The sequence below is a fragment of the Peromyscus leucopus genome, chromosome 9 (assembly GCF_004664715.2).
Source record: "Peromyscus leucopus breed LL Stock chromosome 9, UCI_PerLeu_2.1, whole genome shotgun sequence".
Lineage (NCBI taxonomy): Eukaryota > Metazoa > Chordata > Mammalia > Rodentia > Cricetidae > Peromyscus > Peromyscus leucopus.
This window is the reverse complement of record NC_051070.1, coordinates 68071067-68095297: the sequence shown is the minus strand read 5'-3', so window position 1 is coordinate 68095297 and position 24231 is coordinate 68071067. Positions and strand designations below refer to the sequence as shown.

The following is a 24231-nucleotide window of genomic DNA, read 5'->3' as shown; positions in this document are numbered from 1 at the left end:
GCCTGGTCTACAGAGTGAGATCCAGGGCAGGCTCCAAAGCTAGAGAAACCCTGTGTCAAAAACAAACAAACAAAACAAAGTAACAAGTCATAAGCACCGGCTTAGCCCGGATTTGAGCAGAGGGTTGATGTGATCATCCACCGCATTCTGGGGGTGGCTGAGTGAGGGGTAAAGAAGAGGTAAGTGGGGAGAACAGCCAGGAAGCTCCAGGCAATGATGCAGGGAAAGGATGAAGTGGGAACAGCCAACTCCTGGGCATAGGCGTGGAAAGACAGAAAAATCAGACTCGCCCACAGACTGGCTGTGGGACGTAGAACAATGGAAAGAATTAAGTGGCCAGGCGGTGGTAGCGCACACCTTTGATTCCAGCACTCTGGAGGCAGAGCCAGGTGGATCTCTGTGAGTTCAAGGCCAGCCTGGTCCACTACAGAGTGAGTTCCAGGACAGGCACCAAAACCGAAACCCTGTCTCAAAAAACAAAAACAAAAACAAAAAAAAGCAAGTGCAAGGATTTGGGGAAAGTGGAGCTGTCATTTACCAAGACAGAAGTAGCTGCAGGAGGATGTCATGGAGGGAGCCACACCTGGGTGTCCATCAGACATCTGGCAGAGGTCTAAGAAGGCAGCAGAGAAGCAAGTTGGAGAGCTAGTGGTCCCTAAAATCAGGGAATGGTTAAGATTGTGTAGGAAGGTACAGCTGGATGAGAAGCGGCATTTCAGGGGAGCTCCGAGTCACTTACCCAGCACCCTGTGCCGGAGCCGAGAGGAGGCTGCAGCCACTGAGAATCAGGAGAACCTGAAAGTGGCTTGGGAGCAAGACTATCACCTTGTCTTTTTTTTTTTTTTTTTGATGGGGGAGGTTGTTTTTGTTGAGACAGGGTTTCCACTATGTATCTCTTGCTGTTCTGCAACTACTATGTAGACCAGGCTGGCCTCAGAAATCTACCTGCCTCTGTCCCCTGAAGTACTGGGATCGAATGTGCTGTGGCATCATGCTTGGCTGCTTGCTGGCCTTTTTGAGGTAGGATCTTGATGTGCAGCCCAAGCTCACGATTCTCCTGCCTCAGGCTTCTGAATGCTGCCATGTGGCGCATATGTGGTGTCAGAGGATGACTCGTGGGAGCTGGAACGGGCTCCCTCCTTCTACCCGGTGGGTCCTGGGATGGAACTTAGGTCGTCGTCAGTCTTGATAACAGCATCTTCACCTACCGACCCACCCTGAAGGCCCTGTCATTGGCTAACTCTCAACAATGAACATAATCACCTCTATAAAAATTCTACAAGATCTTTTTCTAGCACAGGGGCTTTAAGCATACTAGGCAAATACTGTGCCCATATTCCCAGTGCTCTTTTCACTTTTGAGACAGGGTCTCCCCAAGTTACCTAGGCTGACCTTGAACTCACGCTGTCACTCAGCCAGCTCTTAAACTTTAGATCCTCCTAATTCCCAAGTAACTGGGATCACAGGCCTGTGCTCTCAGGCCCAATTTATTCAAGAATATTTGAAAATACAGTGTGGGTGTGGTGGCCATGACACTCAGCAAGCTTTATCTCAAGAGTGGCTGACATGGCACTATTACCTTCCGGCCACAATTTTGAACCAGGGCTTCAAAAAATGCCACATAAATCTCCGGCACAGTGTGACTCCATACTTCTTGGCCTAGATTGACAGGTAGGTATACTAAATAGCATCTTCATTTAAAAAAACAAACAAACCGTTTATTATCAGCACAGGTGAAGATCCACTGCCTCCCCAAGTGCCCAGCCTTCCTGCCTGAGCCTGGGGAGCTACTTTGTGGTGGTCCCCCACGTTGGGGCAATGTCCTTATTCATCTGGTTCCAGTCTCATTGATCCTGGCCCGGGGCTAAGCTCCACCTCGAGAGGCCATTGGTATGCTTTCCTCCAAGCGACTGTCACCTCCAGCATCTGAGAAAACTCCACCCCCAGAGGCTGGGGCCACGTCCACTTGGATGACACCGTGTACTTGGGAGAGCTGTGGGCTGTCCAGGCTGGCAATGAGCTGGCGGGGGCCCGGTCGCACAGGCACAAATGTCTGGCGCAGGGTGACTGTCTCGTTACCCCCGATGTCCCTGTAGACAGAGACAGTATCAGTGAGCCTTGAGTGCCTCAGGGTCAAGTCAAGAGCAAAGGCTGACCCAGAGTGGCCAGGAAGCAAAGAACGAGAGGCATCCAGGCATCCCTGGGTTCAGCTGGAATCTACACCCACAACCCCGATAGAGCCTCCGCCCCAGGCCACCTCCACACCCAGCTGCCAGCACCTGGCCTCCTCCATTCCTGCTCCCACCTGGACAGAGATTGCTGACGCTCTCCACAGGCAGAGGCCTCCACTGCTCTCTTCCCGCCGCCCCTGCTCTAAGCCCACCCCATCTCACCAGGGTTTCAAGGCCACGGGCACTTTAGAGCCAGACACGGAGGCCCAGCAGGGATCCCAAATGCTTTCAGTTTTTGCCAGAAGAGCAAGCTAAAGAAATGGGCCACGGCTGTCCTCACAAAGAGGGGACAGCTTCCGGTACCGAATTAACAGAAGGATGTCATCCAGGGAAAAAGGTCGTCCCAAGCATGGGCAGTTGACACTTTTAAGATGACAGGTTCTCCCATTTCTCTGTGTGTCTGTGTGTGTGACCCAAACCCCAGTGACCTCCCCTCCTCAGAGAGCTCTGGAAGTCAGGATTTCACCAGACTCACTGGCCTTCTCGCCTTTCTCCAGCCCACTAATCATGGGGAAGTAAGCTAAATCCCTCAAGGGTTGGGCATCCTTACTGACAGAGACGTCAACTCCCTAACCTGACATACAGGCTCCTTCTGACTCAGCTCCCACCCTGGCACAGCTGTGTCACCCACCATTCTGCCTCTGGAGCAGCCCCATGGCGTATCTCTCCCCAACTCACTGTCGTCATGTTCTGCGGTGTTAACCGCACCTGTCCTGAGCGCCTAGCTCTGCCAACTTCATCCCTACTCTTTCTCCAAGTCCTGGCTCACACCACTGCCTCAGCAAGGGCTCCCCTCAGTACCTCCTGTCCCCAAGGAAACGGGTCTTCCTTTTTTTTCGGGACTCTTCCTTCAACCTGCACACTTATTCTTTTACTCATTGGATTCTTTTAGAAAGGGTCTCATGTAGCCCAGACTAGTTTCAAATTCACTATGATGTGGCTGAGGCTGGCCTTGAACTCTGAATCCTTGAACCTCTGCCTCTCAAGCACTGCAATTGCAGGTATTTACCATCCCACCTGACCCGCTGCATTTTAAATATGTTCATGGCTCATTTATATGGAGTCAGTTCACGCCTGTTAGAATATCTCCTGATTCTTCATAAACCTGTACTTCTGAGTCCCATTCCAACCCAAGCTTGCCTTGGGGGTCCGTGTTTTGGGTACTAGCCCCCAAGGGAGTGAGCCAGCTCTCTAATTCTGAAAGTGAGGGTCCCCTGGGCTGAAGCACTTAGCGTGGAGCCTGCTTCTGAGGGTCCCCTGGACCGGTGTCCTCACTAGCTGGTTCATGAGACAGAACGAGTGAGATGAGGTGGGTGGGTGTCATGATAGGAAGTAAAAAAATGAATCCATAATTCCACAGGTCATGCTTTGACTGCCTACACATTTGTGCTCTTAGTTTTTCCCGGTTCTCTATAGACGGGAGGTGAAAGGTTACTTAGCCTTACAGTACCCTTCAAAAGTCTACTATTATTGAGTTGTAATATTCCAGAAATTAACCTTTAAATTACGACCACTAACATTATCTCCCCACTCCCAAAAGAAGACCCTGCTAGCCAGCTTCCAGGTGGGAATGTCAGACTCTCCCCTGGACTGTTCTTACAGCCCAGGTGAGGCCCTTGCCACCCCCCTGTACTTGAGTTTAAGCTGAGAGCAAGTCAGCTGTAAAAGCTGGGCTGTCCCTTACCTGCCGGTTGGTACTGAAACTCTCCTCAGCAACAGACATCCCAGAGCTCGCTCTCCTCCTCCATCCCCCTCCATCGCTCACAGGCAGGTACACACACCTCTGTCTCCTTTGTGGCATGCATAATTTCTAAATGATGCTGACATTATCGTCCACTTGTTGGTTTTCCTTGGTAATGAATTTTAACTCTAAATTGCTCCAGCCTTTTTCCCTAAAGTCAAACCTACCCTTCCAGAATGGACACTGGCTAAAGGTTTAGCGAGAGTGTGATTCTGGTCCTGGGGGAAATTCCCAAGAACTTCCAGCCTCCCTGGTGACACAGTCAACCGGAGGAGTGAGTCCTGGAATGTTTATTAAGTGGCCAGTCACCAGGCTGGCACACCTTGTGGTGTAATTGGGTCCCATACCACAGTCTTTGATGTGTACTTGAGAGGCAAAGCGACACCCATCTTGGAATCTGCTATGTCCCCTCGAGGCTACCGAGTGTCCTGGAGGCTCTCTGCTCTAGGATCATAGCAATCAAGAAGCAGCAGAGTGTTCCAGGAAGGCTGCCAGGCCAGGCATCACCCCGCTCTTGCAATGGAGACCTTGATTGAGAGGGTGGGGCCAGGAGGCCATTCAAGCCCCGCACACAAGAAAGGCCAGCTCTCCTAGCACCGTGGTCCTGTCCTTCTAGTGGGAGCAGCCCAAGAGTCAGAGACCTTGGTGAACCTGGCAAGGGTGTACGCCTCTAGGGAGCCTAAGGCAAGAGATGCCATTGTGGTGTGAATGCAGCTGAGTGAAGTCCCAGGACCCATCTCACACTCTGTCATCTGAGCTGCCAGGAACCCTTGTAGGGTCTACTTTGTGATAGCAAAGCCCCTGAGTTCCAGGCTAGGCCAAAGAACGAGACAGTGAACTTCCTCTTCGGCATGATAACAGAAACAGTGGCTACCAGCATACGGTATGAGGGAAAGGCAGGCTGGATGTCCGGACGCTCTACCCTAGGTCCTCTCCTAGCCTCTCTTAGAACAGGACACCCACTCCTGTCAGGAGAAAGCTGGCTTAGAAGGTCCTCGGCCTTCTCCTTCCCTTCCTGCTTTTCCTGGGAGGGGTGGGCCACAAGTGTCTGTACCGGATGACGACAGCAACAGGCACAGGAACGTGAGTGCCCTCACTGGGCCCTGAGCCTCACCCAATGGAGATCAGATCCAAGCTGACTGAGGGCCTGAGAGCCAGGGCTCACCGCTCTCTGAGACCAGCCTCAGTCCTCACGGCACAAACCATGCAGCAAGCTAATCGTCTGGGTTGTTTGTGCCACCGAAGGGGAAACAGAGCCTGCCCTGAGGAGCTGTGACGCTTCCCCATGGGGTGATGAGGGCAACAACTCAAAACTGACTAGTAGTGGAGACAACTATACCACATGCTGGGCCAAACAGCCCAGGGGCTTTTGATATTGTCACTGTGCAAGTGAGCCCCCACGGGCTTAGAGCAATGAAGACACCTGGCCAAGGGGACCTAGTCAGGAGCAGCGGAGCAGGGGCTTGAACTTAGAGATCACAACTCTCCTTCTAATTATACCGTGGTCTCTAACGTACTTTAAAGGGCCTGCGTGATCGCCAAATGAGATAACATTCCTGAAAGTGCATGGTCAACACTTGCATGTGTTTGGCAAATGCTAGGGATGGGCTACTAATGGTTCCCATGTGAGCTTCAGCTCCCTAATTAGTTGAGGTAGGGCAAGGACTTAGTGCAGCACGAGGTACTCAGCAGGTCTTGAGCAGGGGTTGGGCTGAGTTGGCTTGAGTCGCCAGAGATTGCCTTCTGGCCTCAAGCTGCTCTGTGGGGTCCTGGCCAAAAGGAGAAGCAGAACCCAGGCTCAGGGCAGCCCGGGAGGAAGGGAGGGTGGCCACAGTCAGAGGATCAGACTCACCCAACGTTGAGGACCTTGGGTCTCTGTAACCCAGAACCTTCGAGCCGGAAGACAACGTTGGTGAGGGTGACGGGCAGGGGGTTCTTGAACACGATCTGTACTTCACATTCCTGGCCAACGACTGCTGCTCCCAGTAACTGAGGGAAACAGAAATCCGCCCCCTATCAGAGACCCTGGCCAGACATGTAGGGCCCATACTTCGCACCCAAAGGAGAAACATGTTAGAATTAAAATCTTGCCAAGTCCTACATTCTGTCCCTGAGAAAAACCACCTCAAAAACCAGAGGGGAAACTCATATCGATTCTACAATGTGAGGTAGCCACAGAATCAGGCCTGAGAACCCATTTTAGAGATGAGGAGACTAAGGCCTGGGTCTGGTCCTTAACCTTCTCCTAGAAGGCTCATCAGGGGATCTTGTTTCAGGCTTAGTGCTCTCCCCTTGCCCATGATTCTCCTTAGCCTCAGGCTCCTACTCTATTCACCCCTTGGGTACCAGAAAGCCACACTCACCGTAAGAGAGAGGTCTGGGGTGCGCAAACGGAAGGTGTGCTGCTTGGCTAGTACCTGCCCGCTCTCCTTGACGTGGCCTGAGACATTGAGCAGCATTGCCCCCTGGTCCACAAGGTGGGGCCTGTATTCCTTGTAGGCCACAGGCATGGTCACAGAGTCCGCTGGGGAGAAAACGCGTAACAATCACAGGCCTTCCCCAGATACACCCCCCTGTGCTACAGGGCCTCCATGTCCAAAGCCAAGGTGCTTGGACATCTAGGGGCAGGGCTGGGGAGGGAGCACCATTTAGGGACAGGACTAGGGAGGGAGCACCATCCAGGGGCAGGGCTGGGGAGGGAGCACCATCCAGGGGCATGGCTGGGGAGGGAGCACCATCCAGGGGCATGACTGGGGAGGGAGCACCATCCAGGGGCATGGCTGGGGAGCGAGCACCATCCAGGGGCATGGCAGGGGAGGGAGCACCATCTAGGGACAGGACTAGGGAGGGAGCACCATCCAGGGGCATGGCTGGGGAGGGAGCACCATCCAGGGGCATGGCTGGGGAGGGAGCACCATTCAGGGGCATGGCTGGGGAGGGAGCACCATTCAGGGGCATGGCTGGGGAGGGAGCACCATCTAGGGGCTTGGCTGGGGAGGGAGCACCATCTAGGGGCAGGGTTGGGGAGGGAGCACCATCTAGGGGCAGGACTGGGGAGGGAGCACCATCTAGGGACAGGACTAGGGAGGGAGCACCATCCAGGGGCATGGCTAGGGAGGGAGCACCATCCAGGGGCAGGGCTGGGGAGGGAGCACCATTTAGGGACAGGACTAGGGAGGCAGTGTCATCTAGGGGCAGGGCTGGGGAGGGAGCACCATCTAGGGGCTTGGCTGGGGAGGGAGCACTTACAGGCTCCTGGGGCCAGTACCACTTCCTTCTTGGCCTCCTTGAAGGTAGACCCAGTGACACCAGTGTAGTAGGTGACAGAGAGGTAGAGGTGTAGCTTCACAGTGCGGCGGCTGCTGCCACGATTGGTCAGCACCACAGAGACTGCCAGATCCTGTCCCATCACGGCGTCCTGGGCCTCCACCTGCATGGCCACGTCCTCAGCCGAGTCCCGGGTGGCATACACATTGGGTTTGCTGCCATGGGCGGCAGCCTTCTCCACAGCTCTCCGCTCTGCTTCTGAGCCTGGGGGGTTGAGGTCAAAGGTGAGCTTAGGCCACTGCTGGGGTAAGCCAGTGCTCTGCCGGAACCCTCAGCCCGGAGCTGGCTGGGCGGGGAGAGGGTCACCTTCGGGGTGCTTATAGGTGTGGGTGATGTCCTCGCGCATGTTGGAGCTGATGGCCTTTGTGACAATGAGTGTGCCGATGGCTTTCTCCTCCACGTACACGATCTTGAAGCTGCCATCGTCCTGCCGCTGCCAGTAGACCTTGTCACTATTCACCTGTGGGAGAGCAAAGACCAGCAGGGCTGAGTGGGCCAGCAAGGCAGGCTGGACCCCCAGAGCCCTCCTCCCTCAACCCCAGGAGCTGCAGGCAGGGCCCAGCTGGGAGAGTTTCTAAACTGAGCCAGCCATAGAGAGCAGAGAGGAAGCTGGTCTAGGAGGCTCCTTGTAGCCCATTTTGGCAGTAATAACAGTTTTCCCTTATGCTTATTCGCTGGCTTTACAACGTAGGAAGCAGCCCCATATCCATTATCTCTTTTGATCCTGAGTACAGGAAGCAAGGCAGCCATTATTATCTCCCTTTTACGGTCAAGGAAACCAAGACTCGAGAAGGAGTGACGTGCCCAAGGTCACACAGCTAGTCAGTCAGCGGCGAAGTCAGGACCAGGGGGCTCAGGACTAAAGCCAGAGCTCTGGCTGCTTCAGACTATTTGCTGGAGGAGGCACCTGGAGCCCAGCCCTCACCTCGGCGAAAATGAAGGGTGTGTCGTACTTCATGTAGACTAAGCCGTTCTTGATGGACTCCACGGAGCAGGGGCCACAGCAGAAGATGCCTGGGAAGTGAGGCGGGTGGTGGGTCTAAGGAGGCCCAGAGGGCGGGGCAGGGTGGGAGTGGGAGGGGCCTGTGGATAGCCCGGCTAAGTAGACAGACAGCCTGACAAGCCCACTGTCAGCCCACTCTCTGCACTGGCTGGCTGCTCTGTCCACAGTTCTCAGAGTTCAGGACGTCCTCCCCCAGTCTTTCATCACAATCAGTTCAGGGCCCACACGGGTTCTGGTTGGCTGTGATGCCGCCATTACTATTTCAGAAACAGCTCGGCTGTGCAGCACACCCTGACCTCTTTACGGCAAAGTGAGAAGGATGGTGGGAAAGAAGAGACTGTCCTTAGGATACTCGGGCCAGCTTCTGAGAGAGGATGAGCTGGCTGGAATAGGCTGGCTGGGACCGAACGTGTAAACAGGAAGTGAGCGCTATCCAACAGGAAGGAGTCTTAACACCTACCGCTCTGGCCTCCTTTTCCAGATGGGGAAACAGGCTCAGCCAGTGAGGTAGCTGCCAGCATCTTATAGACAGCTGGGAAAGGCTTCCATTTACCCAGGGGCTGGATGTTGTAGGCATGCTACTAGCCCTCTTTGATACATGGTGTCTATTTAATCCTCCCAACCACATCCTATGGCACACACACACACACACACACACACACACACACACACACACACGCAGTATTCTATAAAGAACCCAGCACACAAAGGTGTGAGATGCTTCCTTGCCAATATCACTCGTCTAGAAGTATCTAAGGTAGACTTAGGTCCTGGCCATCCTGCCCAGAGCCTGACCTACCTACCCCATTACTTCTTAGAGCTGGACCAGAGATCAAGTCTTCCAGCACACTGCAAGCGTTGCTGGGTTATGCAACCTAGGACCCTTTTTTACATAGATGATGGACAGGGAGTGGTCTGGGGGGTGGCCAGAAGAAGAAGAATGGAAGTTAGGTCGAGGCTATCTACTCTAGGAAGGTGGAGGTGAGGAGGCGGCAGCTGGTGGGACAGGCCAAGTTACCTGGAGGTAGACCCAAAGCCAGAGGGAGAGGAGGCTGTGTGAGGGCAGAGTGGACACCAGGCCTCACTTCTATGGAGAGGTGTATGTAGGTACAGAGGAGAGATAAGCAGCTGACAGGTCATGGCACCCCAGGTCATGGCAGGGATGATACAGAGATTTGTCCTTTGAAACCTGTCTGAGCCCCGATTTCTGTATACTGTACATGAATGCAGTGAGCAGGGGAACAAAGGGAAGGAGAGCCAGGGTTCATTCTTCTGGGGACCCAGACAAAGTTATCCACCTCCAAGAGTCTCCGTGTACCATGCAGCCCATTGGCACAGAATGGGTCCCAAGGATGAGTGGCCTTAAGAATCACCAAGGGAATTTTTTAAATAGAAATTGAAAAACACAGGGTGTAGCTCAGTAGTAGAGATTTCCTGAGCATGCTCAAGACCCCGGGTTCAAAACCAGGACTGGGGCCGGGCAGCGGCGCCGCACACCTTTAATCCCAGCACTCAGAGGCAGAGCCAGGCAGATCTCTGTGAGTTGGAGGCCAGCCTGGTCTACAAAGTGAGTTCCAGGACAGGCTCCAAAGCTACACAGAGAAACCCTGTCTCAAAAAACAAACAAACAAACAAAAACAACAACAACAACAAAAACAAAAACAAAACCAGGACTGGGAAGAAAGAGATACACCCATCCTTGGAAATTCCAATGGATCCGTTTTGATGATCAGGTTTTGGGATGAGAATCCCCCAACAAGAAATAAATAACTTTTACACCTTATGTTATTCAATTCTATTCTGTTTTCTCCTTCCATGTACAGATTTATTACTTATAATCTTTTCTTCGTGTGTGTGTGTGTGTGTGTGTGTGTGTGTGTGTGTGTGTGTGTGTGTATGTACCCTTTAATGAATTATATCTGGAATATGTAAGTTAAAAAGCAAGTAAGAATAATTGGCTTTTCAGGGGGAAGGAAACCTCTTACTGAATATTCTTGAATCTTTTTTTAACTTTTGAACTGCGTATATTAATCATGATAAATTATAAAATAAAATTAACTTTAAAAATAAAATTAAGCCAAGTAGTTAAATAAAGAGGAAAATAAACTAATGGCCGCATGGTGGTTCAGTTGGTAACTGCAGGGTTAAGGGATGTGGCTCTCGGGCCATGTCCTGGGTTAACACTCAGGAATTTGGGGAGGTGTCAGGATAGGGTCCAGGCGAGGCCTGCCTTACCACTGCTGGTCTCCTGGGGTGTGGCATCCACCACCTGCCACCCATCAAAGCCTGAGGGCAGGTCTGGCCTCTTCATCCAGCAGTCATTCCACACATGGAAGTTCCTAGAGGGGTGTGGAGGGAGCTCTGGGCCTCAGTTTCCCATTCAGGTCCCCCCCCCAGCTCCCACCCCTAACATGGCTCGGCATCAAGCCTCAGGTCATCTTTAGGACAAGTGGCAGGCCTCCCCTCGCCCCGTGCTCACCAGACAGAATCGTGGTTCAGATGCTCAAGTGGCTTCATGTTTTCATCGAAGTAGATGTCCATAGTGAGGGATGTGTCTGTGTCGTGGGCAGAGTTGAAGTTGGTGACAGTCCGGGTGGCAAGGCCCAGGCATCGCAGCACTGTGGAGGAGCCGGGGTTAAGGGCAGGGGCAGAGCTCAGCGGCAGGCGTGGCCTCAGCCAGGAGGACAAGCTTGGAGGGACCACCAGGGTCAGGGGTCAGGAGACCCAGGTGGCCTTTGGGGTTACAGAGCCACCTGCTTGGCTCAGGCCCTGGCCATTGCTTCTTCTTTCTCTCCCTTAGGCCTCTCTCGGTTGTTAACACTAATTAACGATAATTAAGGCCATTCTATCATCCACCCTTAGTGGCACCCTATCCTGTAGCCACAGCTGGGCTGGGCAGAAATGGAACCCTTCCCTCCTTACACAGACCAGGCTGCTCCCCGACCCATCCCCTCTACTACCTGTGGTGGTAACACCAGCAAAGACCCAGCACTGGCCATAGGGGACAGAATAGCCGGTGCGCAGGTAGCTAAGCAGGATCTCCACGCTGCCCACCCACGCGGAGGGGTTGGTGCCTCGAGAATAATCTCCAGTCCAGTTCCCAATCAGGACTCCATTGTCATCCAGGGAGTTCACCTGCCCGGGAAAAGACAGGGTGTGGCTGGGCTTGGGGAGGTGCTCAGGATCTTCTGGATTCCCCAGCCCCTAACCCTACAACCTCAGGAACTAGACATCAACCTACACCCCACCCACCTCTCCTCCAACACACCCGCCCCCCACACCCCTTGCTGTAACACTGGAATGTGAATACTGGGTGTGCCAAGTTTGGGGTTTGGCTCCGCATTCCAAAGGAGCTGGAACAGAACGCATGAAAAGTGGGGTGGGTTACAGGTGGAGGGGCGGGGGGGTGGGGTGGGGAGAAGGGGAATGAAACCCCTTTCCCTCAACACTCTTTGTAGGGACAGGGATGGCACACCCATAAAGGGCAGGGCAGGAAGACACAAGGATGCTCACCATGGCAGAGATGACCCGGCAGACGCTGACTGGGTCCCCACGACCTCCATAGGGCATCCCTCTCCGATCCAGGATGTACAGACAGGCATCCAGCACCCCATGATCAAACTGGAAGGGACGAGGGCAGAGGTGACCACAGCCCCTCAAAGTGATGCTCAAGCCATAGGCTAGCATCCTGCTCAGTCACTTCCATCTCCCTTGAGTGCACAAGAGCCAGCCCAGCCGTACCTGGCCATAATTCCAGGTCCGTTCACCAATCTGTGCTTCTGTTCCGTAGTAGATTCGTCCAGACTCGTTAAGCACATATTCTTGACGCCAGTCTTCATGGTCCACGTACACCAAGTCCTCTGTACCCCCAAAAAGCACACGGCAAATTCTATCCATTTTCTTCCTGGGCCCTGCCTTCCCCTTAGCCAGGTCTGCAGAACTCATATCCACAGAAGAAAGTGGGGTGTGGATTCTTCTAGCCTGACAGGACTGCTCGCTCCCTCTAAGGAAGGATGGCTGTGGCCAGGGCCCTTCATCACAAATGAGGTGGGTCTCTCTTCTACAGGGGGCCTCCATCTCCTCCCCTGGGGTATGTGAGTCTTTTCCTATGACCAGATGTTCAGGCACCCACCTGGATCCCAGGAGAGGAAGCCCTGACCTACTTGCCCCCTGCTCTTGACCCCAGCTGGTTTACCTGGGCACCAGGGGTTGAAGAGGATGTAGATCTCATTGCGAGGGTCGAAGGGCAACTGGAACTCTCCAGCTTCTGAGCGTGTGCGGACAGTGAATTGAAATTTGCCGATGATGGCGTTAGGGGAGGTATGGACGCGGAGGTTGAGGTTGTGTCCACTGGCCTTGGTCACTTGGGCCTTCCAGCCGTCGCTGCCCCCCCTGCCCACCGGGATGATCACGTGGGTACCCTTGCCCACCTCGGGACTGTTTCCTAGAGGAACAAGATCAGCATTCAGGTAGTGAGAGAGCTGCTCTGGAAATGGGAGAGACACTAAGACTTCCTTCAGCCCCACCCAAAATGTCTATGAGCCAATTTGCGTGTCCCTAAGTGGGGTTACCACACCAGTCTGTGACAATCTTCTCAGAGCAGCATGGTGGCCGCCCCATGCTCTCCTGCGTGTCAGGGCAGAGCCCCGGTCCAACATCCCAAACCTGTTCCCCTGACAATGAACTCAAGTAGGGAGGGGAGACTGAGGTCGCTGTCACCCACTGACTCCCTCGCTGTTCCACTGTACTGAAGGGAAATTAAGTTGAATTCATTTGCCCCATAGGAAAGAACACTCCAGATACCAAAGGGTAGTGTGGCCGGCTCCCTGGGGTCACAGCTTCTAGAGCCCAGAGCATTTCTGGAGGTGGTAGGGGTACCTGGGAAATTAGAGGCTGGGGTGTGCAGGGCTGGGCTGTAATCAGAGGGTAAGAAGAGTCACCCGCCCCCAGTAGCTGCATAATCACCGGCCTGGGCAGTCAACGGTCACCCAGCAACATGGTGAGGGAGGCACCTGCCTTGGGCCATGGCATGGGGAGGCAGAAAAATAGACACATGGGGTCTAGGGGAATAAACAAGCAAGACCCAGAAGGAAGGGTACACAGAGCCAACGATGCTGGAAGACACGGGCCAGCGCAAAGAGGAAGTGCTGTGAGCTAGATGCCCCCGGAGGCTGGAGGACAGCCAGCTTGGGGAAAGCGCAGCAGCACCAAGACCTCCTTGAGATCACCACTAGGGGAACACTAAGAATCTTTCACCTGCCTCTTTTGGCAGAGGTGCCAGGGAGGAGCTTAAAGACCTCTCTTCACCTAGCAGCAGCCCTTCCTCCAAGTCCAGGGCTTTTACCCCTCTCCTTCCAGGCCCCACTCACCGATGAGCAGCTCCAGGGCGATGCGATCAGAGGACTCATATTCTCGGTTCAGGATGAGGACCATGTGGAAGGGCTGCCCACGGCGCACAATCAGCTCATCGTACTCAAACTCATCCGTGTGGTGCTCTCGGCGGTTCTGGTCCGAGCGTGAGCACAGCAGATCCACGCCAGTCACAACCAGCATGCCCTCTGTCAAGCCACAGTCCTGGGTCAGTGACAAGTCCACAAGGAGCCCAGACCCCCCCCCCCCGCCGGAAGTCATTTAGCCCCCTAGAGATGCCAGGATAAATCCTAGACCCCACCAAGGCTGTTCGCCTCTCCGCTAAGGCGGACAGCCTCACCTCGGATGGTGCCATCTCCAGCCGCGTTCACAGCGCTGCCCCGAGACTCAGGTCTCCGGCCACCCCGAGAGCTGGACCCTCGGCTTCTGGAGCCAGAAGGCTCAGGCCCCCAGTCATCATCAGCTCTGTTCCCGCAGGAACAGCAGCTGCAGCAGCGAGCCCAGAAGGAGCGGCCTCCTCCTCGGCGGGAACGCGAGCGTCTGTCTGGCTCTGGCTCCGGCTCTGGTGACGGCGTGGTAGGGGGCTGCCAGGGATTCCCACCCCAGCGGCCCACGTCTGAGCGAGGACCTTCCATTGTGCCTGCAAAGACAAGGCAGGGGATGCTCTAACCCACTCAGATCTCCTGTGCCCAGGATGCCCATCCTACCCATCCAGAAACTCTATTCAGAGAAATTGGTTCAGTACCAGCTAGGTGACCGAGACAATCTTATTCTAACCCTGAGATGCCCCAAAGACTGCATTCAGTCACCCAGAAAGAGCACCCCATGCTGCAGAGAAAAAAAAAAAATTCTCTTCACCTTGCTATAAGCACTCCCAAATCACAGCCAAAAACAATGTCCAGTGGAGAAACCCCTGAGGATCCATCTGAGGAAACACTCTGTTCCCTAAGTGTACACCTGTCCCGGCCCCAAACCCCAAACACTGTACTGGTCCCTCCACCTGCTGGCTTCTCAGTTTAGAGGTCCAGCCTCAGGACCATGTAACAGAGTTCTCCCCATAAAGACAGGTAGGTGGCAGGGTCCCCCACATTCCTCACGTCAAGGCAAACTTCAGGCAGAGCTGTGGAGAGGGCACAGCAGGCGTAAGCAGAGAGTGGCCCCACGAAAACCGGGTCTCATCAGCCCACAGCAGGTACCCCTGAAGAGCGTTCCTTTCTGAGCCTGGGCTGTGTGTCCCAAGAGCCACGACCTGCAGCGGCTCAGCCCTGGGGTGGACGCTGGAGCCTCTCACCTGGCAGCGGTGTTGGTGATGGCACCACTGGGTCCCGGGCCGGGGGTGGAGCAGGTCAGGCGTATGGGACGGGACCAACAGGCTGGACGCAGCCACGCGAGTGGAAGGTGTAGGGCGGGCCGGGTAGGTGGTTTATGAGGGGAGGGTGGGCGGGGCTGAGCTTCTGGGAAAAGGGGTAGTGTGGTTGCTTCATCCCTCATCCGTCGGTCAAGAGGCCAGTCTCTGGGGGCTGTCCCCAAGTAGGGGCGGGACTTTCTCCTTTCTAGGAACTGAGGTCATGCTAAGGAGGGGGGTCGGGCCAAGTCCTGTCAGACCTGGGGCTGAGGTGAGAATCTTGCCACACTGCACGTTCAGAGAGCTATCATAGCGAAGGGGGATCCTCTTCCACTCACAGCCCTATAGGGCAGATTTATTTCCAAGCTGGAGAGGCTTACTTAGGCTCCTGCTGCCAAGCTCTCTTGTAGTATCCACCAGGCTTGGCCTTGTGGAACGGGTCCCTGAGCTTGGAACTCATTTTTGCCAGGAAGATCCCAGTACCCCAGGGTGCAGACAGATGACATCAGCAGTCAGGCCCTCAAACTGGCTCCACCTGCCCGTCCCTGACCAGCCAGCTCTACCAGATCTTCTCACATCCCAAAGCACACTGCACCCCTGTCTGTCTCTCCATCCAGCTGCTCCACATCCCCCAGGATGAGTGAGCTGTCCTCTAGTTTTTTCTGTCTCCTAAGTTTGAGATTAAGGTGGTCAAAAGAGGAACAATCTTGTTTCCCCCTCCCAGCTGGGAAGTTTAGGTATGGTTTAGGTCTGAGTGCGCGGGGTGTCCTCTCCAGGCTATGTGGTATCCCCTTCTTTCACTGAGAGCATCTTGGCAGCTGGAGGTGAGCATTTCCCCTCATTTCCAGTCTGGAATTCTTGGGAATCCCAACCAACCGGCTCCAGGAACCTACCTTCTGTACTTCCTGACTCTAGCTCAGGCTCTGGGAAGAAATGCCAGATGTCATTAAGACCTCCCCAAGGCAAAGAGGGGCCAGGCATCTATAGGGAGACTCTGCTTGGGTCCCCGGCCAGAACCTCTTACTCTATCGCACTGGTATTCCAGCTCTACTGGATGGGCCACCAATCAGAAAACAGTGAAAACAGGGTTGACAAAAGAGACCCAGGAGCAGATGCAGCAACAATGGCTTTGGAAATGCATCCTGGAAACGCAGAGACATCTCAGGAGTAGGAACGGACGCTCCAAGGTCTCCTCCACCCACGCTGCCTTTTTGGTTTATTTTGAAATGGTTTCACAGAGAGCCCCAAGGCAGATCTTGAACTCAGCAATCTTCCTGCTTTAGCCTCCCAAGTGCTGGGATTACAGAAGAGGACCAACAGACAGTGTGGGTTTTTCCCTGTTGAGCTGGCAAGCCCTGGAACCTAGCAGAGGTTTTACGCCACTTCCAACACCCCGAGTACACACCGGTGGAAATCAAAATTCAAGGCTGGTATGTGACAGGTCAGCCAGAGGGCTTCGCTGTGAGATTGTTTTGTGCATCACTCTGGATACGAGAAGAGGCAGGGTGTCAAGGGCAGGGTTTGTGAGCACACATGAGCCCAAGCAGGTCCCCAAGAACCAGGAAAATGCCGGGTTTGCCAAATTCCTCATCAATCATCCTCTCCCCACTAAGCCAAGTCTGGCTCAGTGCCCTAACCCCTGATTGTACCCAGCAGCTTTCAAAGCCAGAACACGGTGCGCTCACCTCACTAGAATCCCATCTTAATACCATGGCCTAGCCTCTGTTTAATCATTTCGTATTAATACAGAAACAAGAAAAGCGGCTAAACCACTAAAGCAAGGTGTTTAGTATCTGGCTTCAGCACGCAGCTCAGTAACCCGGGGCAAGTTGGAACATTTCTTCTTCAGTTGGAATGTTCGAATCTCTCATCCCTGGGAGCATGTGAGGATCAGATGGGATCAGGTATTCCCAAAGGCCTTTCAACCATAGAATATAATTCACAGGGACCAACAGTGTTGTTTTAATGGGGTGGGGCAAGGCGCCCTGACACATTCTTTCTGGAAACTGAGGCTCTGAGCCTACTCAGCTGTGAATAAAATGAGTCGGGGTAGAGACGGTCTGAAAGCCGCAGGAGTCACGGGAGAAGTTTTCACCATCTCTTCCAGCTGGACACAGCTGTTCTGAAGCTCCGTCCAAACCAGAACCTGACCCCAACTCCTATCCCAGGCCAGAACCTGGAGGCAGGCGCCAATCCAGTTCTGGGCCCGACTTCAGCTGTAACACTGAGGTTCTGGCAGAGCCACATGCCAAGGTCCTTCCCTCCCGTCTCTCAAGGTGCACGGTGGTGGTAATGGGGGAGGTGGATCCGGGCAGCAGTAATGGAGCCTGGCAGCCTAGAGGGGCCTCTCCATTCTTTATTCAGTCCCAATAAGTTAAGAGGTAAGGGCGAGGGCGGGGACTCCTAGGTGAGGATGCGGCTAACAGAGGGCAGCATTTCAGTCAAACGCTCCAAGATGCCCCCTTCCTGGCACAGCGAGTTGCCCTGGAGGTTGAGGAGGACTAGTCTGGGGCAAGAGGCAAGAGGCTGAAGTGCTGCAGGCTGATGGAGGCCTTGGGCAGGAGAGTCAAGGAAAGCTCAGTAGTTCTACCCCGCCCCACGGTCTGCTCCTGGACACCCCTAAAACTGGAGGCTGTTGCTTGGAAGCACGTTTGATGGTCTCTTACTCACGTTCCTGGAAAAAATAAAGCTCTTATCAGAGTATAAGTGGCTGGCTAAAGAGGGGGCTTCGGGCCGGGCGGTGGTGGCGCACGCCTTTAATCCCAGCACTTGGGAGGCAGAGCCAGGTGGATCTCTGTGAGTTCGAGGCCAGCCTGGGCTACCAAGTGAGTTCCAGGAGAGGCGCAAAGCTACACAGAGAAACCCTGTCTCGAAAAACCAAAAAAAAAAAAAAAAAAAAAAAAAAAAAAAAAGAGGGGGCTTCGGGAAGCAGGTCCTTGTGGGATCATCAGGAGATGTGGACGGCGGCCATCAAGTGGCACTTACTACTCACAAGGGGCTTAGAAGTGGAACATGGGTCAAAGGAGCTCTAACCTCCCGTTTTCCAGAGGATTCAGAGTTCACGATGTTTAAAAAAAATACGGAACTTCCTGATTTCTAGACTCCTGTGTGGTCTGTGAGAATCCTACAGGCTCCTATCTGTGGACCTTGGCTTGAGAAAGTCATACTTCACAGAAGCCCAGAGCGAAAGCTAATAACAACCCCTGACAGTCCCAGGCTATCATCTCCCCTCGGCTCACCCTGCCCAAGCCCTGTTTCCTGGCCTGCCTTGAGATGACCCTGTCTGTGTCTGCGGTTTGTCCCTCTGTGGCCTGCTCCTCACCCTCTGAGCTGTCTGCAGACAGACAGAAGGATACGGTTATTGCATAGCAACAGCTCCTGTAACCGGGGAAGGTTAGCCACGCCGTCCAAGGACTCTAGGGCGTTATCACTGGCCTGCAGCACCTGGGGAGCAGGGAGTGGGGAGGCACGAGGTCAGACAGGCAGCCGGGGACTGGTACCAGTCACGGAGGAGCCCAGAGTGACCAGCTTAGGTGTGTGGAAAAAGCTCACAGGGCCAGGCTGGGTGGCAGAGCGGGCTGGGAAAGCAGTTACCCGCAGGGGCCAGGAGGTCCCGGACACTGCCGTGACGCAGGCAAGCTTCTGAGTGGAAAAAGAGGAACAGGGCCACCCCAGACCAAAAGGGAGGATGCGCACTTTACCTCGAGACAGCGCAGAGCACCCAGGGCTGGGGGCAGGGCTCGGAGCCGATTATGTGACAGGTCGAGATGGGTGACCAAGAGCAGCTGCTCCAGATGGCAGAGCACGGTCAGATCCTGCGGTGGGGGGAGGGGGGAACAACTCAGCCGGCGCGAGGAGGTCTTCAGCCACCTGCTGTGTGGTCCACAGGGACCTCAGAAGACTCTCGCTGGAGGCTAGCAGCTGGAGGCTAGCAGCTCGTGAGAAACAGACAGCCCACCGCGCAGGAGCATTCGCCATGTTAGAGACGGGACAGATCAGCGGTTATGGTGCGGTGGCGAGAGGGGGTGGACCGGAGAGGAGAGCGCGTGCGGAAGGGACAGCATGGTGGCATGTCCTCCAGCACACAGAACAGGTAGGAGCGGGCCTGTGGTGGGCCGCAGTGATGAGGTAAAACGGATTTGTTGAGATGACTAGGAAGGCCGGGCGGTGGTGGTGGTGGTGGCGGTGGTGGTGGCGGTGGTGGTGGTGGTGGTGCGCACGCCTTTAAACCCAGATTCAGGAGGCAGAGGCAGGAGGATCGAGGCCAGTGAGTTTGAGGCCAGCCTGGTCTACAGAGTGAGTTCCAGGACAGCCAGGGCTACACAGAGAAACCCTGTCTCAAACAAAAACAAACATTCATGACTAGGAAGGACTAGAAACAGTAAAAGTAGGGCCTGGAAGGCTTCCAGAAGTCTCTAGAAACTATTCAGGTTTTAGGTTTTGAGGGCCCTGATCCAGGGTGAGGAGTATGGGAAGCCACAGCATGGGTAACGAAGGGCCTTTCTTTTCTTATACATTTTTTTGTTTTTCAGTAGTAGGAATTGAACCCAGGACCTTACATGTTAGGCAAGTGACCTACCAATGAGCTAGGTCCCTAGTACAGCTCTGATGACTCAGGATTCAGAACCAGGGAATATACAGGATGATGAACTGACTGATTGAAAAAAAAAAGCAAGACCTAGCAAAGGAGTAGGCCAAAAGAAAGGTGATGGATTCAACCTGGCAGGGAGGAAGACCCCCGTGATAAAGGTGGAGGCAGCAGGCAGAGGCCTAGGGAAGGAGCACGTGCTGAGCCCTTACCTTGTGGGCCAGGTACACTACACGCACGTCCGCGTACTCCATCCTGAGGACGCTGTTTTCCAGCAGGAACTTGCTGCGCAGGTCATCCAAGTAGGCTGCTCTCATGGGGTCCACAGCCTGGTGGGGAAGCAGCCGAGTTATGTGGGTCAGCTGTCTTCCAACTGCCCACTGGGCGTCCCCCGGTCTGTTTCCCTTAGGCCCAACTTGCTTTGAGGGTGTGGAAGTATTGCAGCGTCTCTTTCTCATAGAGGAGGGGGTCCAGGGCCCGCATCAGCAGGATGATGGTCAGCAGGCACCCTGGGGGGGGGGGAGGGCAGAGAAATCTTTGCAGGCTCCTGAGACCCTCTCCTCAAGAAGGTTCCCTGGACAGGCTTTCTCGGTGTGGTTGGTTCTTGGGCGCCGGCTCAGGGGACATCCTCACATTTATTCTCCGGTTCCAGCTCCTGTAGCTCCTTACAGGATTCCAGCTCAGACTGTAGCACTGTGGATTTTTCCACCGACAGCTCACACCTGAGAGTGGGCAGGTTAGGGAGGGCATGCTGCCACCCCACTCCCCCAGGCCCAGCCCCCCCTGCCCCAATCGCCCGCGTGTGGGTTCCTTCTCGTCACCTGAACAGCTGCTCCTCGGTGGCTGAGTCTCGGCACCAGCACTCCTGGTGGCCTAAGGAAAAGGGCAAGTAGTAGGATGGGACAGTGCGGGGAGAAGAGAGGCGGCCGCCGGGGAACTGGCACAGCGCGTGGAGCTCTAGACATCATCACCTTTGAAGAGCACGCACTCCTTCTGGGCGTCACTCGCTGTCCAGATGACGCGGAACGTGTGCTGGGGCAGCTGGTCGTTGAGGGAGGCGGCGGGCAGGTCACAGAGCTGGGGGCGCTGAGTCAAGGAAATGTGTGGCCTCACTGCCCTCCCGACTGTCCCACCCTGGCCCCGCCCTCATCTCTGCCCCGCCAACTGTGGGATACCCAGACGTGGCTGGGCCGGTTCCTGCCATCTGGAGTCCTCCACTCTACCCTCAGAGGGGCCTCATCCACCATGAGGAGCAAGGTCCCCTCTCCGGAGCCCACCTGCCATGGGGGACAAGGAGAGACGCATTAGCGCTAACAGCCTCAGCCTCAGAGTCCCGTGACGCTTTTAGGAAAACCATGTGACTCACTCTTAGGGGCCGAGAAAAGCAGACGGACAGACAGGCCTCATCCCGGCTCACGTGCAGGCAGCGCAGGACATCCTGGGGCTCCGCTGGGAGAGAGACAGCCTCCGCTCACCTTCAGTCTTCCCTTCCTTCTTAGTCTCAAACATCCTGCCCCCCCTCCCCGCCGCTTACCCCGACCCAGGAGCCAGCGGTGATAAAACCAGGCACTCTGATCATTGGGGTCGGTAAAGAAGGCGTTCTGCACCAGCTCCAGCTCTGTGGGGACCAGGGAGGCACGGGGTGATGTCAGCATGCAGGGAGGATTCTAGTCATCCCAACGTCTGTCTCTCTGGCCCCACGTTCCACTTGTACCCTGGCCTCACACAGGAATCAATGCCAGTTTTATTTTTCCCATCAGATACCCGAGCTCCTTGAAGCCAGGAACTGAGGGATATAGACACCCAAAGACAGGGTTGGACAGGCATCAGGACTGGGGTGGAGCTGCAGAATCCTTATCAGGATCCTCCAGGCCAGTGGTTCTCAACCTTCCTAATGCTGCCACCCTTTAATACAGTTCCTCATGGTGTGGTGACCGCTCCCCCGCCACCACAAAATTATTTTCGCTGCTACTTTATTAAGTGTAATTTTGCTACCGCTAAGAATCGTCATGTAAACATCTGTGTTTTCTGGAGGTCTTAGGCGACCCCCGTGTAAGGGTCTTCTGACCTGGGGGGTCCCGACCCACGGGTTGAGAACCAATGTCACAGGCCCACTTACCTTTCAGCAGTACATTTTCAGGGAGGCGTCCCTGGGGGCCCGAGTCCGGCTGAGGGTGCAGCTGGGGCAGAAGGCAGGAGCGGTAATGCCAGGAGGAATAGTTGGAGAAGTTCCGGGTGATGAGGCTATCGGTGAAGGCCAGCTCCTCTGCGGGGGCTACAGCAGCCCGAGCAGCCACAAAGCGCCGATAGTCCCAGCAATGAACTAGAGGGGTCGAGAGCGGGAACCCACCTCAGAAGCAGGACGAAGAGGAGCTACTCCCCCGAGAGGCCGCAGGATTCCCTCCGAGAGCCCTAGAAATACGTCGATGCACACCACAAAGGCGGCATCCGGCCCGCCACCCCTTCCAGCACTACCACAGTGGATGTCGTCGGGGCTGGATCCTGTCCATCCCTCCCGACTCTGGGCCTTAATGACGACCCAGCATCCGGATGTGGGGCCCGTGAGGATGTGGGGACAGGACTGTGGACGCTTACAGTTCCGCTCATCGACTTCGAGGAAGCGAGCACAGAGTTCCAGCTCCCGGGCCCAATTGGGCTCAGGCAGGCGGCCTAGCAGCCAGCAGCGGTGGTGCCAGGTGCCATAGGACTTGGGGTTCACACGCAGACAGCTCTCTAGGAAGCCGAGCTCTGCCTTCACAAGGGCATCCAACTCTTCAGGGGACCTGTACCACAAGAGAAAGGCAGGTTAGCGCCTTTCAACACCCAATCGCGACTTCTCCCTCCCTTCCTGCATCTGGTCCCCCCCACTAGCCTATCTCCATGCCCCCCACTCCCACCCCGTTCCTCCTCCTCCAGTTCTGTGCCCAGGCAGGACCAGGGCAGGGACCTGAACCACTACGTACTTCTGCGTTTCTAGCTGCTGGATCACTTCTCGGCGACAGTTCCAGAGGGTGGCAAAATCAGGGTTGGCTCCCAGAATCTGGCTTGTCAGTTCTAGTACTGACTCGTCCAGCTCGCCAGCCTGCCGCTAAGAAGACAGGTTAACAGGGTCAGAGACCACAGCCATTTCCCAGCTCTTGGCTAAACATCATAAATCAGAACCACCCTATGCAAAAATCCTTCTACAGTCTCCCTGGTATTTTCTCAATTAATCTTTGCAATCTTATGCAGGATGGACAATTATTAGCTCCTTTTACAGCTGCACAAACTGAAGACGTAAGAGTTTCAGTGACTCGCCCAAGGCAACACAGCAACAACAGACAGCTGTATTCCGATTTGGATGCCTGCAGTTTGACTCCAGGGTCAAGCTTTTGGTCTCTGTGTTTTACTTGGGGGTTGGGTCCCCCTCTGAGGGCCCCACCTTCTGGAAGACAGCTTGAGTGGCTGACTGGTAGAGCTTCAACTTCTGCTCTCGTTCTAGCCTTTTGGCTTCTGCCTGCTCTTCGGACGTCTTCACCTTCAGGCGCCCATGCTACAGGGATGGGTAGGGGGATAAGAAGGCACGCTGCTGCCTTGCAAGGGCAGACTTGCAGACGCCCCACAGAGACAGCCACGTGGGGTGAGGGCGTGGGCATGCAGGGGCAAGGGGCTGGACTCAGGGGTCTCACCATGGTGTCGGCTCAGCGTTGGGGGCAGGGGAGGGGTCCAGAGGTAGCCCGGTCCGTCTGCGGAGAAAGGTGTCAATCACGGAACCCCGCCCACACAGCCCCGCCCCCAGGTGTTTCCCGGAAGCTGCCAGCGGGCCTGAGCGAAGGATCCCCGGGTGTAAAGAGGAGCTGCGGCTGGTGCTGCGAGGTCAGGAGGAGGCGCTCACCCCAACCGGAACCTCGGTACGCCGGGCCGAGCCGCCGCACACACTGCTCCCGGAGAGAGAGCAGTGCCCGCCCGTCCCGCAGATCCCAGCACCCCGTCCCCCGCGAGCGAACCCACCTGCCCTGGGAAGAGGTGTCCTGACGTGCAGCCCGGCGCCGCCACCGAGTCCCAGCCTGGCTAGAGAGGCTCCGTGCCGTGTGAGCGCGAGGCGCCGCGCCCCCTGCAGGCTCGGGGAGGGCGCTGCGTGCGTGTCATCAAGTTCTTGAGTTGAACGTGGGAATGACATGCTCTTCCAGTTAGCAACTCAAACTGCAGCCTAGTTGAAGAAGTTTCCCCAGCAGCCCGACGCCAGCGAATTCTGGCTGTCAAAATGTCTCAGGTTCCTTCCTGTTCTCTTAATTTCATCCACATTAATGGTTCCTTATCGGGAAGGTGATGGTACCCAAATCTCTGGCCTAGATGTCCACAAGCATAATGATAACGATAATAATAATTATATACCAGTTACATATGCGTTGACATATTCAAAAGCCCATTGGAAAAAGCCAGTGGTGGTGCTTGTAATGTCAGGGTCTCAGGTGGTTGATGCGGAAGGTTCTAGAGCAGTGGTTCTCAGCCTTCCTAACGCGTTAACACAGTTCCCCGTGTGGTGACCCCCAGCCATAAAATTACTTCATTGCTACTTCACAGCTGTAATTTTGCTACTGTTATGAATTGTAATATAAATAGCTGATATGCAGAACAGCTGATATG

At 55.0% G+C, this 24231-nt stretch overlaps 2 protein-coding genes across 4 annotated transcripts; both read right to left on the bottom strand.

Annotated features, from left to right (window-relative positions):
* Positions 1 to 1469: 1469 nt before the first annotated feature.
* On the bottom strand, positions 1470 to 15069 carry Tgm1 (transglutaminase 1). The gene is made up of 15 exons (XM_028892197.2): positions 14964 to 15069; positions 14013 to 14312; positions 13672 to 13860; positions 12498 to 12746; positions 12044 to 12162; positions 11816 to 11923; positions 11263 to 11437; positions 10782 to 10920; positions 10538 to 10641; positions 8225 to 8313; positions 7606 to 7759; positions 7222 to 7503; positions 6336 to 6496; positions 5825 to 5961; positions 1470 to 2090 (listed from the first exon to the last, which is right to left on the bottom strand). The coding sequence occupies exons 2-15, from the start codon at positions 14305 to 14307 to the stop codon at positions 1865 to 1867; spliced, it is 2427 nt and encodes an 808-aa protein (XP_028748030.1). The 5' UTR covers positions 14308 to 14312; positions 14964 to 15069; the 3' UTR covers positions 1470 to 1864.
* A 1886-nt stretch (positions 15070 to 16955) lies between these two features.
* On the bottom strand, positions 16956 to 23701 carry Rabggta (Rab geranylgeranyltransferase subunit alpha). Of its 3 annotated transcripts, none has more exons than XM_028892213.2 (17): positions 23596 to 23701; positions 23274 to 23330; positions 23027 to 23137; positions 22569 to 22693; positions 22201 to 22388; positions 21725 to 21928; positions 21140 to 21223; positions 20972 to 21054; positions 20781 to 20882; positions 20577 to 20682; positions 20427 to 20478; positions 20239 to 20327; positions 20026 to 20114; positions 19818 to 19934; positions 18719 to 18832; positions 18374 to 18461; positions 16956 to 17569 (listed from the first exon to the last, which is right to left on the bottom strand). In XM_028892213.2, exons 2-17 carry the CDS (start codon positions 23274 to 23276, stop codon positions 17421 to 17423), a joined length of 1704 nt encoding a protein of 567 aa, XP_028748046.1. In that variant the 5' UTR covers positions 23277 to 23330; positions 23596 to 23701; the 3' UTR covers positions 16956 to 17420. The 3 variants fall into 3 exon arrangements, with proteins under 3 accessions (XP_028748046.1, XP_028748047.1, XP_028748048.1); XM_028892214.2 differs by lacking the exon at positions 23596 to 23701 and adding an exon at positions 23480 to 23576; XM_028892215.2 differs by lacking the exon at positions 16956 to 17569 and adding an exon at positions 17587 to 17691 and having other exon boundaries at positions 18340 to 18461.
* Between the last annotated feature and the right edge of the window lie 530 nt (positions 23702 to 24231).

Bases quoted from the DNA above. Each gene is read 5' to 3' on its own strand.
- Rabggta (XM_028892213.2), bottom strand. The intron at 22,389-22,568 runs GTACGTAGTGGT...CTTGTGGTACAG, and splicing joins CAGCAGCTAGAAACGCAGAA to GTCCCCTGAAGAGTTGGATG. The intron at 21,224-21,724 runs GTAAGTGGGCCT...TGGTCCCCACAG, and splicing joins TGAAAATGTACTGCTGAAAG to AGCTGGAGCTGGTGCAGAAC.
- Tgm1 (XM_028892197.2), bottom strand. From the start codon at position 14,307: ATGGAAGGTCCTCGCTCAGACGTGGGCCGCTGGGGTGGGAATCCCTGG. The intron at 12,747-13,671 runs GTGAGTGGGGCC...TTGTTCCTCTAG, and splicing joins CGCCCTGGAGCTGCTCATCG to GAAACAGTCCCGAGGTGGGC. The intron at 11,924-12,043 runs GTACGGCTGGGC...CGTCCCTTCCAG, and splicing joins GGACCTGGAATTATGGCCAG to TTTGATCATGGGGTGCTGGA.